The following is a 19,660-nucleotide window of genomic DNA, read 5'->3' on the forward strand; positions in this document are numbered from 1 at the left end:
ATCTTCCCTAGTTTCCTTCAATGTACTTCTGACACTCAGAAACTCTAAAAAAAATACTTGATAGAGGAATTTTATGAAGAGTGTTGTTTCCTGCTTATCAGTGGATTTTAAAAAATAACGAATACTTGTGGGTATTCTGCATTGACAGGGTAGGAACTGGATGACCTTCTAGGTACAATCCTAACCTATTATTCTGAAACATCACAAATATAATTAATTTGGCAGTTCCCCGACTGCTGATGCGCCATAGACTCCAAAAGCACTACAAAAGGGATTCTCTCCCCTGTAATTATTAGAATTACTATAATCAATTCCACAAGCTAAAGCTCGAGATGTCAGAGTGGAAAACACGCAACATGCAAGTCTGAAATGATTATTAGTTCCCCAGTTTTTCATAGACAGCTTATGGTAAAAGAGGAGAGAGAGGCTGGACTTTGTTACCTCTCAGTTTTCGGTTTCCCTCTTTCATATCAAATCACTGTATCCAAGGCATTCTGTTGTGACAGTGTTTAAGTTAACAATAGGTGGATACATGTCCCTTACACTGCCAAATTGACAGAGTGAACAACCACCCAATTTCTCTTGTTCAAATCAGGTGGAGGACAGCAATAATATTGTAGTGAGAAACAGGAGTGTCTATGCAGAGAAGGACATTTGCCATCAAGATGTTGGTTCTACTTCTGCTTCTCACCAACATGGGGTCCCAAGTACAAAGTGTTAAATGCACAACAAACCATCCTGTTCATGTTCCAAATGAGTGGTATGAACCTGGTGACCTTGTCATTGGTGCAACGGTATCTTATATGTATTACATATTACCCAGAGTTTCTTTCAATGAACACCCTTCCCAGGTCTTCATTAATACCCCACTGTAAGTAAGTGGTACTTAATATTATTTTATTTATTCTTTATATGTCATGGCTGACTGGAAAAAAAACTTTTGATTGGTTTGGAGAAAAAAGCTTTAGAATTTTTTTAAGAAAAAGAATGGAAGGATTTTCTACACACACTATTTTATTAGAAATATCCATGCACATAGGCTATGCACAAAAGCTTAATGGCAACGAACATTAAGCTTTTTTGTCTAAGTCTATAAAGGCAGAGAGAAAAGAGAGTAAGAGCAAGAGAAAAGGGATGGCATAAAAACATATGAAGAACAAATGGGCAAGCAGTGAGGTACTTAACTTTGCTGATGATACCAAAATGTCCAGGGTGGAGAAAACAAACATGGGTTGCAAACAGCAACAAAATGATAAACTGAATGCATGGGCAGGAAAATGGGAAATGCAATTGACTGTAAGCAAGTGCAAAGTGATGAGCAAAAAAATTAATTTCACAGTCATGGGGTCTCAACTGGTTGTAAGAAATCATCAATAAGATGTTGTGGTCCTAGTACATGGTTTGATGAAGATGTCGATGAAGTTTGCAGCAGCTGTAGAAAACACTTTAATATATTTTTATTGACACAGTATTATATAAAGGTTGTCTAAATAAACAAATAAATTTTGCTGGCTGTGCCCTTTTTTATAGGCAGGTGGGTGAATTTCTCCTATATCTAGATAATATGCACTGTTTAATTTTCCCATTAAACATTAACTCATTTCATTTGCAGGGTGATGACAAAGTTCTACCAGCACATCCTGGCTTTGGTCTTTGCTGTTGATGAGATCAACAAGAATCCCAGGATGTTGCCCAATGTCTCTCTGGGATTCCATATCTATGATAGCTATTATGATTCAAAGATGGCCTACCGAACAATTCTGGACCTGATCTTTAATGCAAATCACTTTGTTCCCAACTACAGGTGTGGCATCCAGAAAAATGTCAAAGGAGCCATTGGGGGACTTGACTCTGATACCTCCTGGTGCATGGCAAACATCTTAGGTCTTTTCAAAACTCCACAGGTAGAATATGGATTTTGAAAAATGGGTATTTCGTTCCATAATTCACTCTTCTCGTTTCCATGCAGCAGGAACCTATTGTTTCATAAATATGGTAAAATGGAAATAGTAAAAGGGGACTGCAAAATGTGGATATAATTGGCGTCGGGGCTTAATATGCATATCTAACAATGTGGGCAATTTGTGTCTAATAGATGTAATAGAAGATTGCTGTCAGGTGCTAGGTTCGCAAATGAGGCATCTAAATGGTTCGTATTGAATCAGTCCAGAAAGACACTGCATGTCTCTGAGCTACCAGTATCAATTTATGCTGTTGACACTACCTTACAAATGCATAAATAACTCAGGACGCAGTAACTAAGAATTTCCCTTCCCTTCAAACTTATGAAATTCCTTTCCTGGGGAAGTATGGTTTTATTTAGCATTGCTCATTTTCAGAAGTTAAATAAAAACACGGTTTTCTTGTTATTGTTCAGACATTTGTCATTCTGGAAAGTTATATGGTAGTAGCAATATTATGTTGTTCTGCTGTATAGTTACTTTTCATTTTAGTTGTTTTATTCTTTCCGACCAGTCTATGATTCTGTGATTCTTTATTTTACTGATATTTTAAATAATGTGGTTATTTGTGGTCAGAGAATAATAACATGTATAATCTTATGGAGATCTTCCCAGGAGAGTTCTTAGCAGATGGAGAATCAACCAATCTTGAAATGAGCCAACAGTGTGACGAGGCAGCTAAAAAAGCCAATGCAATTCTGGGCTGCATCAATAGGAGTATTGCATCTAGATCAAGGGAAGTGATAGTGCCGCTGTATTCTGCTCTGGTCAGACCTCACCTGGAGTACTGTGTCCAGTTCTGGGCACCACATTTCAAGAAGGACACTGACAAACTGGAACGTGTCCAGAGGAAGGCAACCAAAATGGTCAAAAGCTACGAAACGATGCCTTATGAGGAACGGCTAAGGGAGCTGGGCATGTTTAGCCTGGAGAAGAGGAGGTTAAGGGGGGATATGATAGCCATGTTCAAATATATAAAAGGGTGTCACATAGAGGAGAGAGAAAGGTTGTTTTCTGCTGCTCCAGAGAAGCGGACACAGAGCAATGGTTCCAAACTACAAGAAAGAAGATTCCACCTAAACATTAGGAAGAACTTCCTGACAGTAAGAGCTGTTTGACAGTGGAATTTGCTGCCAAGGAGTGTGGTGGAGTCTCCTTCTTTGGAGGTCTTTAAGCAGAGGCTTGACAACCATGTCAGGAGTGCTCTGATGGTGTTTCCTGCTTGGCAGGGGGTTGGACCCGATGCCCCTTGTGGTCTTTTCCAACTCTATGATTCTATGATTCAATCTCTACAACCACTGTAAAGGTTACAGAGCAAAGGAACAGTTTCTATTGCTCTATCTCCACCTCAGTCATTCATTTATTGGTATATTAAAATAAGCAATGATAATTTCTTCCCTCTACTTGAAAAGAATCAATGTGCACAAGTATGAAACTGTGATATAAAAATAATAGTAATAATAATATCCACAGAAAGCATAGAGCAAGATTGTCTATGTTTTTCTATGTAAATTGAGGTTGGTGCTGTCCCTAAGCTTCATATATTTGGGATATATAGGATTTATATTTATATTCAAGGTAGTTGGAATACCATTAGTTTTTTATTACACTTGGAAATGTTTGGCTTTTTCCTTTTCCAGATTTCATTTGGCTCATTTGAACCAGCCATAAATGTTGGAACCAAGTTCCCTTCCTTTTACCGCATGGTCCCCAATGAAGATCATCAGTACAAGGGAATAATCCAGTTACTTCTGCATTTTGGATGGAAATGGGTCGGGCTGATCACTCCAGCTAATGAAGCTGGAGAACGTTTCTTACAGATAATAGAACCAATGCTGTTCAATAATGGACTCTGTTCAGCATTCACAGAAAAAGTTAAACCCAATGTGCATTATAACGGTAACATAGTAGGAACGCTGAATGCATGGTTTTCATTTACACCTTTCACAACCAGCAAAGCCAATGCAGTTCTTGTATATGGAGAAGGTAGATTTATTATATGGTTAGCAAGTGCTATAAAGACAATTGAGATAACTCAGTTACTACTTCCTTATAAGAAGTCACATGAAGGAAAAGTATGGATTACAACAGCCCAACTTGATTTCATATTGTATAGCCTTCAAAAATTTACTATTAATATACGAATGTTCCATGGTGCAATATCCTTTGCAATTCACTCCAAGGAGATTCACAACTTCCAAGACTTTCTTCGGAGTATACGTCCTCATTGGACAGACGCAGATGGTTTTATCCAAGATTTCTGGGAAGATGCATTCAGTTGTTCACTTTCAAATGCCACTCTCTCACCAACCACTTGTACTGGAGAGGAGGTGCTGGAGAGTCTCCCTGCACCATTTTTTGAAATGAGCATGACTGGCCACAGCTACAGTATCTATAATGCTGTCTACGCTTTGGCACATGCCTTAAATAGAATGTACTTGGCTGCAGTCATCCGCAAAAGGAGAGATGCTGGGGGAAGACTCTCTCCTCAATATGTAGAACCTTGGCAGGTAATGTTCTCTCTTACAAAGCATTCGCTACATTGATCCATTATGTGAGTTGGCATTTAATTATCAGTAATGAAATAAAAGAATAGAAGTTAAGAAATTAAAGATAAACCTTAAGTAATTTTATTGTATCAAAGATGGGAATTAGAATATTTCCCATAGTGATACTGAACTGACTTTACATGACTCAAGCTTTCATATCTAACCAGGCAACAACGATAACAGTTAACTCACATTCCTGGCCATCACACATATAAGCAGACTCATGTAAAGCCAGAATAACTTCTAGAAAACCAATTTAAAGCTATTTTTAAAAAACTGCTTCACTTACCGGTGAGAGACAAATGTGGCTTTTCCTCTTCTTCTTCCTCTTCCTCTTCCTCTTCCTCTTCCTCCTCCTCTTCCTCCTCTTCCTCTTCTTCTCCCTCACTGAATGATTCTTCATATGATAAAAGCACCAGAGGGTCTGACTGACAGTCAGATGTTGTGTTCGGCTTGTTGTGCAGGGTTCGTTTTGGAAGCCTCTTTTTCTGCATATACAGCCTCCCCTGTCATTCAGACATTCTTCAGGTTTAAGCAAATCTTAAAGCTGTTAAGCAAACCTGGGCTGGCTTTAAATTCCATTGGCAAGCTGGTCCTCATCCGTGAATGATTGGGAGTGGTCTTAGAGGATCAGAGGATTTTGGTTTACGATGCTGCTATCCACAGAAACCAATGTCCAGTTCATATCTTCCACCCATAAGTTCAGTGCCATCTCTGCTTCACCAAAGCCTTGTCCCCCTGGCTGGTCAAATTTGCAGTCAGTGCTGCCACAGTCCCATGTTTCTCCCTCTCATGAACATTGATGACTTGGATGCTGGATTTGTTGCGGCCAAATTTGCATGCCTCAGCACTCACAGACGTCCTATCCTTCAAGAAGTCCAGCACCTCCAACGTCTTTTCCAGTGTGGAAACTGCCTTGCAATGATAATGCCTTGTGTTTCAGAGCTATTCTGCAGTCTGAGGCTCTGCCAACCACCTCTTCCTCCACACTCTGAAAATCTCTGTTACCTCTCCAAATCCCTCCGGAAATCTCTCTGTCTCTATGACCTTCTCCAATTACCCAGTGGTGTAGAATGGGGGAGGAGGGCAGAAGAGCAGCCCATTGGGAGAGGTCAACACCCAGGGACATCCTGGCAGTCCTCCTCCCCAAGTACCCAGTCCTTCCTTCCTTCCTTGCATGCCTGCCACCAGTTTTCTATGGGGCCTGGAGCCTGGCCTGGCAACCATCTGTTCTCTGCCCCTTTGCCCCCTTCTCTCCAGCCTCCTTTTCTGCCTCGGAGACTGGATTGCTGTCTGTCACAACCTCTTCCTGCTCACATAACCCTGTTGTCTCTTCTGTTTCCAAAAACCCCTCCTCCCGGTCTGCTCCCTCTTCTGTCACTGACCACTCCTTGTCTTTTATATATATATATAAATATTTATTGAAATTTTTCATAACAAATAATAAAGAAAAAACCAAGAAAAATACATCAAACACAACCATCAAAACAAGAATCAAAAAGGAAAAAACAAACAAAGTCAAAAACAACATAAAAAAGAAGAACAGAAAATTGTTACTTGCATTTACTATTTCTGTTACCCTCTTTCCTGACTTCCTCACATCCCCCTTTTCTGTGCTCTCCTTCAGACAATTGATTTCAGCAGTTTCCAACCTTTGTTCCAATCTTGTTCAATATTTATACATTTCAACGTATTCCTGCTCCCTTAACCCTGTTGCCTCTTCTGTTTCTGACACCTCTTCCTCCCAGCCTGCTCCCTTTTCGCCCACTGACCACTCCTTGTCATCCCACCATCAATCCCCGGTTCTGAGCCTCCTTTCCTTGGGGTGTCCCTTGGGGATTCCCCAGCTGCTGCTTCCTGCCACTCCTCTGCATCCAGCAAGCCCATGACACTATGCTCAGCTCTGCTCTATAAAGTAAGGAAAGGTTCAGTCAGATGTTCTCATCTTGCATTCCTATCTTTGAGAACATGAGTTCCCATTGCTTCTCTTACATGACTTCTCAAATTCTGTCCCTGTCACGGATCAGGTCCCAAGCAAGCAGGTCTAGGGGCTCAACTCTCCTTCATAATATCTTTATGGAAGTCTGTCAAATGCTGAATTGACACAGATTCATGATTTCCACCTCCTCCTGAATGTGCAACTGAAATATGGATGCTCTACATTGTGAACTGAAGTGTTTACCTCCTAGAGGAAAAGGAATTAATTCCATCTTGGAAAGCTATTCAACAATCTTAATTAGACTATTGGAATGCTTTATAGACCTTTTGATTCTCTTCCTCTTAGCTCCACTCATTCCTGCAGAGAATCTCATTCAACAACAGTGCTGGGGATGAAATCACATTAAATGAATATGGAGAGTTAGCGGCTGGCTTTGATATTACCAACTTGATCACTTTCCCAAATAGATCATACATCAGAGTCAAAGTGGGAAGGTTGGATCCTCAGGCCCCTCCGGGCAAAGAGCTCACCATTAAGGAGGACCAAATCAAATGGCACAGAGACTTCACTCAGGTATGGGAATTACGGCGCAATCTGTGAAATGCCAAAATTTGTGGTTATCCACAAAATGCATTGTAACAAAAGCAATTCATACGTTATTGATTTTGAAATTCACTATTAAATATGGCTTAAAATAAGTGCTTCATAGTGCTTTAATTGAGAGATACTCTATTTGAAAGAGTGACTTTTCTGTATGTTTCCACCTTCAGCCTCTGAGGCCGTTCATGTTGGCCTTCAGTTTTGCTAATGGCACTTTCATTTGTACATAATATTGCATTACATGGGATACTGACATTCCCTTTTTATTTATTCCATGCTAACAAGCCAGGGACGTGGGTGGCACTGTGGGTTAAATCACAGAGCCTAGGACTTTGCCGATCAGAAGGTTGGCGGTTTGAATCCCCGCAACGGGGTGAGCTCCCATTGCTAGGTCCCAGCTCCTGCCAACCTAGAAGTTCGAAAGCACGTCAAAGCGCAAGTAGATAAATAGGTACCGCTCCGGCGGGAAGGTAAACAGCGTTTCTGTGCACTGCTCTGGTTCGCCAGAAGTGGCTTAGTCATGCTGGCCACATGACCTGGAAGCTGTACACCGGCTCCCTCGGCCAATAAAGCGAGATGAGTGCCGCAACCCCGGAGTCGGCCACGACTGGACCTAATGGTCAGGGGTCCCTTTACCTTTACCTAATAAGCCACCCAGGAGAAATATTGTCCTTTAAGAAATCCTGTAAGGTCTATCAGTACATAAACAAATGAGCCACAATACCAAATTGAGGAACCTGTGCAGAAGACATCTCCCACTAAGAAGGAACAATGGCTATCAGAGAGTCCAGCATCATCCACCATTCCTGTTTATGAAATCCATGAAGCTATTCTCCAGTTAGTGGCACTGGATTGAAGACTACGCTAGCTGTATCACTACTTGGGTTGAGAATGAACATCATGAAATTTTAGTTTGTATGAAGCTAAGTTCAGAGTGCATGCATCTAGGGCCAGTTGTAGCACGTGAGTAGGTCTAAGGTGGGAGTGCTCCCTGACCTCTTGCTTGAAAGGGAATGCAACCCCTCCCAGAACAGGTGTGGCATAGGCACCACCCACCCAAAGCATTTCTCTCTCCCCATCCCTTCCATCACTGCCTCCAGACACCAAACCAGCACCTTCACCACCTCCTCTCATTCAGATGGAATGAACGCTCCCCGCTTAAAACGGGGGGCGCCCTTTGCGTGGACACGCACAGCCCCTAGATCTGAAGTGGCTCCAACAGCATAGGCTTGGCTTTGCCTCCCTCAGGTGGGATACCTAGAGGTCTCCGCCTACCTCAGTCAGTTGTCCAATCCCACCTGGGGGGAGCGTTGCCAAGGAGACCAGGCCAGGTAGGGGAGGGATTACCTGCCCACACAATAGAGGGAGGATCTTACCTGGGAATCCTCACTTGGCTCCAGAGCTTCTCCCGCCCTACCCACCCTCAGTTAATGTCTTATTTTGCAGGTTAATTTTTCTTCACAGGTTTTGCAGGTTAGCTTTTCTTCACAGGTATGCGGGCGTTGCTATGTTAAGGTCGCTGTTAAAGGGCCAGAAAGGAATTTCCCTGCATTGGCAGGTTTCGCCTTTCCCGTAGCAAAACATCACAACTTTGGCGGTATCGGGCCTTGGCCTTTGTCCATCTTCCTCTTTGCGGCGGCAATACCAGGGTTCCCCGTTAAAGGGGTTTCTGAAGGGAGGCTTTGACCTTACGCCGAAAGGTCGTCATTGCTCTACCCTGCGGCGGCGGCGTAACGAGGGTGGCTATCTCTGCTTGAACATATGTTCTCCAGAGCCGGCCCATCCCCCCACACACACACACTGGATAACCCTGATGCTCCCTAGGTCCCCAGCTGGGGACTGGGGAGGGAGAACGCCCAATGCCTGAGCCAAGGTCTACCCACATTTGAAATTTAATAAAGTTGTGGCCAATTTAATCCCATAGCATGTTGTCTTGAGTCGTTATTCCACATGACGGGGGGGACCGCGTGGGATCTGGGGACTCCGCCTGTCCACGCAATGTAAAGGTAGGACTTCACATCATCAGAATACAGATGACACCATGTGCTAGATCCTAGGATGTTATTCCAAAGGATTTCCTATAGATGATAAATACTATAGGAGACAGAATGGGGTCTAACAGGGCACCACAATCAAAGGTCATTCAATGATTTCCTAGTGCTAGTTTATTGTTGTGACCCTGTATTAGGAGCAGAACCACTATAATGGGTTACCTTTAATTCCTTGAGCCACCACAAAAGAACACCATGTGAACTTCTTGAAGCAAATGCCGTTAGGTGGTGACTCCATCAAAGCCAGGGTGAAATCACAGCAAATTTTAACACAGCTGTAAGGTTGGATGGTCCAGGTATGAATACTGAAATCTTCTTAAGTTTGTATGATACTTAGAACAGCAACTGTTAAAGCACCTGATGCTGGATAATTCCCCAAAACAATATTAAACTCTTCCTGTCTCTTTGGATAGGTGCCACCCCTCTCTATATGTAATGCCCACTGTCTTCCTGGTTATGGGAAGAAAAAGAAGGAGGGAAAGAAGTTTTGCTGCTATGATTGTGATCCATGTCCAGAAGGAATGATTTCAAATGAGAAAGGTGAGAGATGACATCTTCAGATATTACGAAAGCTCTGGGCTCTTGGCAATTTTGTTGAGGATAGGAGGCTTAAATTAATGGAGGTCCTGTTCTAATAGTTTATAGATAACAGCAATATATTTTTATCTTTAAAACATCTTGAATATTTTTTTTATTATATATTATACCTCCAACCTCTACAAACTTAGGGTGAAATACACCCTAGTGTGGTGGTGTTTTCCCCGCTAAGAATTAGGTTGTTTGCCAAGAGGCTGAAAGTCTCATTTAACTTGCCTTTCTAGGCTCCTAAGATTTCAGCTGTAATTTCTTAATTTGCTGTACAGTTTATGTGGTTCTAAGACAAAGCAGGGGGGCTGTAAGAGAAGATATCCTCCAAGTAGAAAATTCCAGATAGGATTCATGAGGTTTACTTTTGATGCCACTAGGTTAAAAGAATTTGGGTTTGAAGTTCTTAAACCTTTTAAAGTAGAAATCATTATGCTAGATGGATTACTGATTAGGAAATTCTTAAGAATAGTTTTGATTGCTTCAAATTGTCGTGCACCGTTTGTTTTCAGACATAGAAACATGTGTCAGTTGCCCAGCAGATCAATATTCAAACAGCGGCCAGGATCTATGCATTCCTAAGATCCCAAACTTCCTAGCCTTTGATGAAAACTTGGCCATTGTTTCAACTTCCTCTGCACTTTTATTCTCTCTCATCACAGTTCTGGTGCTCAGCATCTTCATTAAGCATCGCAATACAGCCATAGTCAAAGCCAACAACAGAAGCCTCACCTATGGTCTCCTTATCTTCCTCCTCTTGTGTTTCCTCTCTTCTTTGTTGTTTCTCGGAAAACCTAATATGGCGACTTGCCTTCTCCGACAAACTGCTTTTGGCATTGTCTTCTCTGTGGCCCTCTCCAGCATCTTAGCCAAAACCATATTGGTGGTTTTGGCTTTCATGGCTACCAAACCAGGATCCAATATGAGGAAATGGGTAGGCAAAGAACTGGCTTATTCCATTGTCTTTTCCTGCTCCATTGTTCAAGTAGGAATCTGTGTCCTCTGGCTGGCAACCTCTCCCCCATTCCCAGATGTGGACATGCACTCAGTGCCTGAAGAAATCATATTTCTATGTAATGAAGGGTCAGTCTCCATGTTCTATTGTGTTTTGGGCTACATGGGCTTCCTGGCCACTGTCAGCTTCACGGTGGCCTTCCTAGCCAGGAAGTTGCCTGACACTTTCAACGAAGCCAAGTTCATCACCTTCAGCATGCTGGTCTTCTGCAGTGTTTGGCTCTCCTTCATTCCAACCTACCTGAGCACCAGAGGAAAATACATGGTGGCTGTGGAGATCTTCTCCATCTCTGCTTCTGGTGCTGGGTTGCTGGGTTGCATTTTCTCCCCTAAATGCTACATTATTGTGGTGAGGCCTGACCTGAACAACAAAGAGCAGCTAACACAAAGAAAGGTATAAATGACAGTGGAATTTGTGGTTCTGTTGGGACTTGCTGGCTGGTATCACTTTCCAGGTCCCTACTCTGGATCTTTGTAGAGTTTGCTCCTTAACTGTTTTGTCTGCCAAAGATGTCCCAAAGGCAATGGGTTCAGATTTTTCCTCAGGTTGTAGTCCCAAAGCCTTTTTCACAAATGTGTAATGCTGTAAAGCAGTGGAGGTTTAGGTTCAAAATTTCTTTCTCCTAGGTGGGCTCCCTTCCTAGGTTTATCAGACCCATCTGCCCCTCATTTCCCTCTACAACACCTGCAGTAGCCACCTTTGTGAGCACTGGGCCCACTTTTGCTCTCATCTGCTATATCCTGTCTTTGCATGCAGAGAAATTCCCTAACAGACTGAGGATTTGAGGCCCATTGGCTGCCCTCACCTGGTTTAGGGAGCCAGCCAGTTGTATCTGATTCATGGGATGTGGCTGCTGTTGCAAGCTGACAACTTCTAGGAGCCACAGGTAAGAACTGAGTGCAGGGTGGGGATCAGAGGTAGACAAACTACCCCAGAAGGAGCACGACTTGGTCCCCGCTAGTGTTACTACCCCTCCCTAACACTCCATAACCTCATGTATTACTGTATACTTAAAGCAAATGGAATCATTATAGCAAAACTCTCAGCCTTTTAATTTAGAAATGGTTAATTTCAGTGGTTCAATGTTGTGCATGTACTGTATGAATGATTGTTAATAAAAAGTCTCTTATCAATTACTTCGTGTAATCTGCAAATTCATCTTGAAGACAACACAGGGTACCAGAAACAAAAAACATTGTGAAATAGTTAAGGGCTCTACATTCTTTATCTCTCACCTACAAGGCAGCTAAGGAACAGAAGAAGGAGAAGTTTAAAACAGCCATTCCCCCCCCCTTTTTTTAAAATAGTTTTAACAAAGAAAAGTAGCAGAGATATGCAACCATATCTGGAGGAAAACACACTGGATATTACTAACACTAATAGGACAAGCCTTTTTTCTGAATTATACTTTTAACCCGTTTGAAAGAGTGGTGGCAGGGAATATCTCAAATAAGCCAAATGGCTTCAGAGAATACAGATGTGTTGTTTCTAAAGTTGATTCTAAAGTCTAGTTATGCTATTTCTGTTATAATAATTTTTATTAATTTTAAATTACCATTCAATAATAGCCTCATTAAAACAATACCAAATTGTAATACAAATACTAATCACTCAAATACCGTATCAGATAATTTAGGTGCCCCACCCCATTGCTAGATGATTTCCTTTATTTCTGCATTCCAAAATCTTATTAATTTCTATTATATTCCGGTGAAAATAATGCCTTATACAACAACTGCAATATTAATAACTTCTATTTGTGTTGACACATTAAATGATTTATAGAACTACAAATGAGGCATTCAAACTATATCCTTGTTCTTCCAGTGTGTGGCAGTTATTCTGTCCGTGGTGTCTCTTCCAATCCTTGTAAAATGTTGTGCCTATTGTGACGGAAAAGTTGGTTCCACAAGTATTTCTTTTTCCTTTTTTCTCCTGCCAGCAAATGCTTAAAGAACAGCAGCCTCTGATTGGCTGTGGTTCCAGGAGGGAGAGTTTAAAAGGAACACACTTCGAGGGAGATGGAGTTAGAGTGTGGTTAAGAGGGGGGTTGAGTTGAGGTGGTTGAGGAGGGAGGCTGGAGAGATTGTGAGTTAGGGAGATAGGATAGGAGTGTGGAGGAGGGAGAGTTGCTTCTGGAATAAAACATCCACTCTGAGTGTACAGTGAAGGACTGAGTGTATTGTCCTGCAAAAGTAAAAGGACCAAATCTTTCTGGGAGACTGAGGGTGAGGCAGGAGAAGGAGGAGCTGAAATAGATGAGTCTGCTTAGGTCTCAAACTAATCTGGAGGGGAGAGACTCTTCTGAGGAAAGAAGAGACTTCCAAATTCTAGTAAAGGAAGGGGGGTGAGCCTTTAAGACTATTACTGAAAGTACCTCAGGAGCTGCATTTGTTAAAGGGGTGGGTAAATGAAGGAAGGTACCACCTTAGAAAGGAAACAAACTATAAAGCGAATTGAAGTGAACTAGTGTATTCTTATTGAAGTAACCTAAGTTTCTCCACTTGTATTATACTACCTTATTCTAAAAATAAATCTTTATTGTTTATTTAAAGAACACCTGCTCGAGACTCCAACTTCTTTTTCTTTCTTTTTTAATATAATATAATTAACAAACCAATCAAATCACATTAATTCCAAATTATACAGAGCCAAATTTTTAATTTTTTGTTGGGGGTACCCATGCTTCGAGCTCAGAAAGGGATCCAAACAACACTATTGCTGCTGCTTTAATATTCACAGTTCTGTCCAAATAGTATTCACAGTTCTGTCCAATCTTCTCTTTATTGTTTTCCTCATCTTCTTGCTATCATATAATCCTTTCTTTGTGACCTCTGATAGTCTCCACAAGCGGGTTGAAAACAAACGTTGTTATAGTCCTGTGTAGATTTTCCATTCCTCCAAGAGCCATATTCAAATCGATAGACGCCATTTCATCACTCCATACAAAACATTCTTAAAGTCTGCCCATTAATCCTTGCAGGCCTGTCACTCTCTCCTCAATCTTCTTAGGGGGTTCTGCCAGGTCAAACTCACAGTCCAATATGATAACAAAGCCATGGTCTCCTCCCCCTCGATCGTAAACCTTGCAACCAGGCCTGCTTCCTAGCGAGTCTCTTTTTATAACTGCGTCATTCCAAAGGCCTTTCATTCCTTTCCAGATATTCCACAAAACAATGTCTTTGATTAGTAATTCATTTCCACACAGTTCCACACTTCACATAGCAGTCTCAACTCCCATTCTTCACTCGAAACATCTGCATTTGCTGCTCTCTAATTGTTTATTTTGAGCTGCTGCAACCAGGTGCGCTATCGGAGACAGCGTCCAGGAGAGCCGAGAACCCACACTAGGGCTGTGCGCCTAGTGCTCTCACCCCCTGCATCTTTCGATTTATCGGCACTGCAGGTGAAGGCAGTGTCCCCCCATTCGCTGGGGTGACAAGGGAGGCTGCATACTCCCATATCAGCCTCTTCATTTCCTCGTGTGAGCTGGAGAGATGGTATTGCCGGCCATCTTCCAATGCGCCCCTAGCGCCCCCACCCCCGAGACTCCAACTTCTTGGTTATCCCCCTCACAAATATCCCCCTGGTATAGTGAGGTTTTGTTTTTAAGCCTTCGGGTCAAAGGTTGTTCGGTGAGGTGGGGGCAATATATTTAAGAGAGAGCGGACACATGGGCTTGAGTGGTAACTGAGGTGCCAAGTTTGTCGCATCCATCTTTTCCAAGTTGTTGCTGTTCTCCATCATGCTTTGTGTGGATCCTATATCCCATTGGTCTATTGATGCTATAATCCAGTGTCCCCTCTTCTTGATAAGGCAAGGATGCTATTCAGAATTGCTACCACCATTCAGTTAATAGGATGGCAAACTATGTTTGATCAGTGTTACATAGGTGGGAGAGTGATGGATACCACAGTAGTAACAAATTAGGAAGCGGGGAAAGGATGGGGCCAGCTCAACTCTAGACATCCTGCTGACCTTGTAGGTTCATTCCTTGCTTATGATTTTGTGATGTTACAAATATAATTACATTGGCAGATCCGGATTCCTGTCTACTAGCTGCAGTAATAAATCCTTTTGGATTCACTATCTGCAGTCTGGATTCAGACCGTTCCTCCTAGGCTGGAAAAAATGGTGAACACTGCTTCTTTACTGGAAGCCAAATCACAGGACAAAGCGATGCAGTGACTTTTGGGAAATGTGGGATAACCCTTCTCCCAGGGCATGATGGGAAATATCAACAGTTGCAGGAATGAAGGATCCAGCACCATATATGAACGGGGAAAAACATCATGGGGGGAAATTGTCACAAGCAGGAAAGAATAAGGACTACATTTAAAATTCCTCACTTGAAAGTTTATAAATTACCTAATATACCAACACAAATAGAAATCACAAGACTGTAGCCATTATATAAGAGATTATTATATGTGCATGGAATGCAATGGAAATTATCAACATAGTGGAACACAGAAATAATGAAGAATGAAGCCATCAAATTTAGCATGCAAGGGGAAACGTTTAATTAAATCATATAATTGACATTTGACTAATTGGCATTCATAATTGCATTAATTAGATAAAATTGGTATTGTTATAATGAGGTTGCTATTGGAACAATATTGGTAAATCGATAAAAATATGTATTTTAAAAATAATAATAGTAATGTTTTGGCAGTTCCCCTACTGCTGATGCGCCATAGAATCCAAAAAAACTGCACAACTGATTCTCTCCCCTATCATTACTAAAATTACAATAATCAATCCACCTGACTGAACCTCCGGATGTCACCGTGGAAATAAAGAATCAACAAGCAAGCCTGAAATTATTATATGCTCCTCTGTGCTCCATAGACAACAAGGCAGGGCTCTGTTACTTATCAGTTATCAGTTTTCCTCTTTCATATCAAACCACTGCATCTTATTTGGTATCTAAGGCATTCTGTTGTGACAATGTTCAAGCTAACGATAAGGTGGCTACATGTCCCATAAAGTATCAAATTGACAGAGTCAGCTGCCATTTGTCTTGTTCAGATCAGGTGGAGGAGAGGAATAATACTGTAGAGAGAAGCAGGGGAGTCCATGCAGACAAGGGAATTTGCCATCAGGATGTTGCTCCTGCTGCTTCTGCTGCTCCCCAATATAGTGTCCCAAGTACAAAGTGCTAAATGCACAACTAATAATCCTGTTCATGTTCCACACGAGTGGCATGAGCCAGGTGACCTCGTCATTGGTGCAATGGCATCTCATATTTATTACATAGTCCCCAAATTATCCTTCAAGAAACACCCTTCCCAGGACTTCATTGATGCCCCACTGTAAGTAACCACTGATTAATATTATTTTAATTATTCCTGATATGATTGATTGGGGGGGATAGCTTTAGAACTTTATTTTTTAAATGTTTCGAGAGATTTTATTAGAAATCTCTGTGCATATAGGCTGTGTTCATACTCTCAATGAACTATAAGCTTTTTTGATTCTAATTGTTTAAAGAGAGATAGAAAAGAGAGTAGGAGAAAGAGAAAAGAGATGGAATAAAAAAATAGGAACGGTACTGAATTTTTTTGATGATACCCAAATTTTCAAGGTACTGAAAACAAACACAGTATTCTTAGATTGCCCAAATAAGTAAATAAACTTTGCTGGCTTCATCCTCTCTTTATAGGCAGGCAGGTAAATCTCTCCTATCTAGATTCTGAGCACTGTTTAATTTCCCCATCAAACAAAATCTCACTTCATTTGCAGGGTGTTGACAATGTTGACAGATGGAAAAGAGAGTAGGAGAAAGAGAAAAGGAATGAAAACCTAGGAGAAACATATAGCCAAAAGTGTTGTACTCAACTTTGTTGATGATACCCAAATTTTCCAGCTGGTGAAAACAAACACGGGTTGCTGAAGATATCGAAGAAATGTTCAACGGCTTTTTTAATGACACAGTATTATGAGACTGCCTTTTAAGTAAATAAACTTTGCGGGCTTTGTCCTTTCTTTCGATAGGCACGCAGGTGAGTCTCCCATACCTAGATTATGATTAATTTCCCCACTCTTATTTCATCTGCAGGGTGGTGACAAAGTTTTACCAGCAAATCCTGGCCTTGGTGTTTGCTGTTGATGAGATCAACGAGAATCCCAGGATGTTGCCCAATGTCTCTCTCGGCTTCCACATCTATGATAGCTATTATGATTCAAAGATGACCTACCGAAACACCCTGGACCTGCTCTTTAAATCACGTCACTTTGTTCCCAACTACAGGTGTGGCATCCAGAAAAATGTCATAGGAGTCATTGGGGGACTCAGCTCTGATACCTCCTGGTGCATGGCAAATATCTTAGGTCTTTTCAAGATTCCACAGGTAGAATATGGATTTTGAAAAACAGAGATTTCATGCTGTCCTTGCATTAGGAATCTACTGATTCATAAATATGGAGTGGGAAAATAGACAAAGTAAAAGGGGTATAATATGCATATCCAACAATGTGTGTAACATGGACCATTTGTTTGTAATAGATGTTATAGAATTTTGCTGTAAAGCTGCCAGGTATGTAAAGGAGGCATGAGACACGGGGTGGTGCTGTGGGTTAAACCACAGAGCCTAGGACTTGCCGATCAGAAGGTCGGCGGTTTGAATCCCCGTGACGGGGTAAGTTCCCGTTGCTCAGTCCCTGCTCCTGCCAACCTAGCAGTTCGAAAGGTTGTCAAAGTGCAAGTAGATAAATAGGAACCGCTCCGACAGGAAGGTAAACGGCGTTTCAGTTCGCTGCTCTTGTTCGCCAGAAGAAGCTTAGTCATGCTGGCCACATGACCCGGAAGCTGTACGTCGGCTCCCTTGGCCAATAAAGCGAGATGAGCACCACAACCCCTGGCTAGGAAGGCCACCGTGAAGCTGAAAGTGGCCAGGAAGCCCATGTAGCCCAAAACACAATAGAACATGGAGACTGACCCTTCATTACATAGAAATATGATTTCTTCCGTCATTGAGTGCATGTCCACATCTGGGAATGGGGGAGAGGTTGCCAGCCAGAGGACACAGATTCCTACTTGGACAATGGAAAAGACAATGGAATAAGCCAGTTCTTTGCCTACCCATTTCCTCATATTGGATCCTGGTTTGGTAGCCATGAATGCCAAAACCACCAATATGGTTTTGGCTAAGATGCTGGAGAGGGCCACAGAGAAGACAATGCCAAAAGCAGTTGTCGGAGAAGGCAAGTCACCATATTAGGTCTTCCGATAAACAGCAAAGAAGAGAGGAAACACAAGAGGAAGGAGATAAGGAGACCATAGGTGAGGCTTCGGTTGTTGGCTTTGACTATGGCTGTATTGCGATGCTTAATGAAGATGCCAAGCACCAGAATTGTTATTAAAGAGAATAAAAGTGCAAAAAAAGTTGAAACAATGGTCAAGGTTTCATCAAAGGCTAGGAAGTTTGGGATCTTAGGAATGCATAGATACTGGCCGCTGTTTGGATACTGATCTGCTGGGCAACTGACACATGTTTCCATGTCTGAAAATACACAAACAATGAGTAACAATTTGAAGTAATCAAAAGTATTCTTATAAATTTCCTCATCAATCATCCATTTAGCATAGTGTTTACTACGTCAGAATGTATAAGACCTTCAAGTCCAAATGCTTTTGTTAAACAACCTAATTCTTAGAGGAGAAAACACCTTGTCCACCCAAATTTTCTAGAAGTTGGAGGGGTTGCATATATTAGTTTCTACGTAAAAAAGAATTCTTCAAGGTATTTTAAAGATTATAATATATTGATGTTATCTATAATCAATGAGAACAACACATCTGTTATTTTAAGCCTTATCTCCTACAGCAGTTTATTGTCAACAAAATTGCCAAGATCCCAGAGGTTCTGCATTATCTTAAGATTCCATCTCTCACCTTTCTCATTTGAAATCATTCCTTCTGGACATGGATCACAATCATAGCAGCAAAACTTCTTCCCCTCCTTCTTTTTCTTCCCATAACCAGGATGGCAGTTGGCATTACATAGAGAAAGCGGTGGCACCTATCCAAAGAGATAGGAAAAGTTTAATATTAAGATATTGTTTTGGGGAATTTTTCAAATATCCAATTTCAGATGATTAAATAGGAGTTCACATGGTGTTCCTTTTGTGGTGGCTCAATGAATTTAAGGTAACCAATTATAGTAGTTCTGCTCCTACCTGCAGGGTCACTACATGCAAATTATCCCATGACTTTTAGGTTGTGGTGTCCTGTTAGGCCCCATTCTGCCTCCTATGGTATTTATCACCTATATGAAACTCTTAGGAATAATATTATGATGATTATTATTATTATTATAGGAATAATAAGATCTGGCACATGGCATCATCTGTATGCTGATGATATGCAGTTCTACCTTTCCATTTCATTAGAAGGAAAGGAGGTACTGAAGTTATTTGAGAGGTGTCTGGAGTGAGTCATGGATGGGATGGGGGCTGAATCCTTATCCTCTTCCAAATATATCTGAAGTCGAATACTTTGAACTTGGTTTTCCACTTTTGAATAATTGTTATTTCCACACAGTTAATGACTATTAGAATCATATTATATCACCAAATACACCACCTCTCCAGTCTCGCTTGCTATAAATAATCAGGGAGTTGGTTCTTTCAGAGGAGGATTTTGCCATATAAGAAAGCAAAATGAAATATAATAATAAAGAAGGCTGAACCCCCCCCTTCAGTTCCAACATACCAAGTCTACATAGATGTTTATCCTTGTTGCGTTCAAATCCTTTTTAGCACCTCAGTGGCTGAATTAATCAGCAGAGTAGTTTCTCCCCCTTCGCTCAGATCATGTTCAAAACTTAAATCCAATTTTTCTTCTTAAGAACTGGAAGCTTGCTGCTAAATGGAGGCGACTTTGGAGAGTTGCCAAGAAATGTTCCAGGCTGTCCATCAAGCGTCCCCCAGCCTCCCCTCTTCCTTCTGAATTT

General features: G+C 41.5%; 1 protein-coding gene across 1 annotated transcript in view; it reads left to right on the forward strand.

Moving 5' to 3' along the window:
* Positions 1-695: 695 nt before the first annotated feature.
* LOC310830751 (vomeronasal type-2 receptor 26-like) overlaps positions 696-19,660 on the forward strand; it is a gene marked incomplete at both ends in the record, with an annotated part of 47,920 nt that continues 28,955 nt past the window's right edge. The window contains 5 exons of the mRNA XM_083710591.1: positions 696-871; positions 1,613-1,904; positions 6,795-7,022; positions 16,701-16,708; positions 16,765-17,056. Of these exons, the coding sequence (XP_083566717.1) occupies positions 696-871; positions 1,613-1,904; positions 6,795-7,022; positions 16,701-16,708; positions 16,765-17,056 (996 nt within the window). The remainder of the gene's footprint in view (positions 872-1,612; positions 1,905-6,794; positions 7,023-16,700; positions 16,709-16,764; positions 17,057-19,660) is intronic.

The sequence above is a fragment of the Podarcis gaigeae genome, assembly GCF_964106915.1.
Source record: "Podarcis gaigeae genome assembly, chromosome: 13".
In the NCBI taxonomy this organism is placed as follows: Eukaryota; Metazoa; Chordata; class Lepidosauria; order Squamata; family Lacertidae; genus Podarcis; species Podarcis gaigeae.